The sequence below is a fragment of the Octodon degus genome, unplaced genomic scaffold, assembly GCF_000260255.1.
Source record: "Octodon degus isolate 3935 unplaced genomic scaffold, OctDeg1.0 scaffold00012, whole genome shotgun sequence".
Lineage (NCBI taxonomy): Eukaryota > Metazoa > Chordata > Mammalia > Rodentia > Octodontidae > Octodon > Octodon degus.
This window is the reverse complement of record NW_004524588.1, coordinates 21,554,839-21,556,822: the sequence shown is the minus strand read 5'-3', so window position 1 is coordinate 21,556,822 and position 1,984 is coordinate 21,554,839. Positions and strand designations below refer to the sequence as shown.

The 1,984-nt window shown below is 45.9% G+C and overlaps 1 protein-coding gene across 1 annotated transcript in view; it reads left to right on the top strand.

The window, feature by feature from the left end:
* Nucleotides 1-331: 331 nt before the first annotated feature.
* The window catches only part of LOC111815173 (glutamine synthetase-like), a 10,182-nt gene continuing 8,529 nt past the window's right edge, over nucleotides 332-1,984 (top strand). The window contains exons 1-2 of the mRNA XM_023709482.1: nucleotides 332-599; nucleotides 1,823-1,980. Of these exons, the coding sequence (XP_023565250.1) occupies nucleotides 434-599; nucleotides 1,823-1,980 (324 nt within the window). The 5' untranslated portion in view covers nucleotides 332-433. The remainder of the gene's footprint in view (nucleotides 600-1,822; nucleotides 1,981-1,984) is intronic.

Genomic DNA, 1,984 nt, shown 5'->3' with positions numbered 1-1,984 from the left:
TATGGGTCTCAGGTGTACCTAACGTTTAAAAGTTTATGGAGTTAAAATTATGTAAGTCTACTGTATACAAAGTAAGTAACCAACTAGTGTCTCTTTTATACAATATACGTTGCATCTAGACCTTAAAAGTAAAGTAATACAACTTCAAGTCTAGGATTGTGACGCCTCCTGCCTTGTCTTGTTGCCCAGCAATGGTTTTCTATTCCTATTCTAGGTCTCCTCTGGTTCCAAATGCACTTTAGGATTGTTTTCTCTAGTTCTGTGAGGCGTGCTAGTAGTACTTTGATTGTGATTGCATTAAATCTGCATAACAGAGAATTGAGCATGGGCGCAGCGCGGGGCTCGCCTGAGCACAGCCTCGGCCTCTCTACGCCCTCCTTGCCTCGCCCTCGCGGCTGCCTCGCTCCTGCTCACTGCCGGAACATCTTCCACCATGGCCACCTCAGCGAGTTCCCACTTGAACAAAGGCATCAAGCAGGTGTACATGTCCCTGCCTCAGGGCGACAAGGTCCAAGCCATGTATATCTGGATTGATGGCACTGGAGAGGGGCTGCGTTGCAAGACTCGCACCCTGGACTGTGAGCCCAAGTGTGTAGACGGTAAGGCCACGCAGGGTGGGGCACAAGCTGGTGGGAGCACACAGGCCCAGGGTGGACACCGAGCAGCTGTAGACCAGCGCGAAGAACCCCTAGCTTGGCTTCTTCTATTTGCAAAGCTTTTCTAAGGCGGGGTGTTTCAGGTTTGATCAGTGCACATAAAAGTCCCTGCACAGCCTCCCAGTAAGTACGTCAGCAAAGAAACCCTTTAATTAAATGGAGTTTTGCCTATAAGCCAATGTATTGAGAAAAGAAAGAAAAAAGTCTAATTTATAGAGAGTGGAGAGTTTGACCATCCCTACTTAGCTGCCCATGAAACAAGCTCAGGAACCCAGGTTGAGCACCATTGTTTTTTTAATTGAAAAAAAAAAAATGCTGTCTAGTTTACAGACTCCTGGAGTACTGTGTTCTTTGCTCATCATTGGGTTTCTGGATGAAAGTATGCTCTTGGAAGTGGTTTGTGAATGGGACTGTTTGTTTCTTTTGTTAGGCCAGTTCTTAAAATGATCTGGTTACATATCCTTCCAGAGGCCATTAGAGTCATGACCTTAATTTTTCAGTCCAGAACAAATTATATCTCTGCACCCCAGGCCTCGGGAAAATGCCACCACCTGCCTACTCTGAGATAAGTTGCTTTCCTGATAATGCGCTCATTGGAGCGAGAGAGTGAACGACCATACCATGTAGCGTGTGCTGTGTACTGGCTGCGTGGCTGACGTTGTGCAGGCCCTGTTCATCCAGGGAGACAGTATGAGCTCTGCCTTTTGAGACCTCAGTAAGCTGGAGTGACAGCCTGACCTAAATGGCACGGGAACGTAGTTTTTTCTAGGACACAGAAGCAGAGCAGTCAGAAGATGGTGAGAGATGACAGACGAAGAAACCAAACTTTCCCTTATCTTCGTATTTGCAATAATTGCGGCACAGTTGTCGCCCATACCTAACACATAGAGACTCATTTAGGACAGAAGTCTGTGCTCTTCTTAGGTGGTGGTGGTTGTGATTTGTTTACTTCTTTAAGGAACTTGGGTAAAACAATAAATAAATACATGGTCTTACTTGGAACTCTCAAAGGACTGTAGGGATGTGTAGGTACAGATGCTGAAGGATCTAATGGTGGTGGCATTTGTGACTCATTTTAGAGATGGAAATGTAAACGGCTGGCTGTATTCTTGGCTGGGGAGTTCTGTACAATTGTAATTTAATTTTCTCACCTCTTTTTGTCCCAGAGTTGCCTGAGTGGAATTTTGATGGTTCTAGCACTTTCCAGTCAGAGGGCTCCAACAGTGACATGTACCTTATCCCTGTTGCCATGTTTCGAGACCCCTTCCGCAAAGATCCCAACAAACTGGTGTTCTGTGAAGTTTTCAAGTATAACCGGAAGCCTGCAG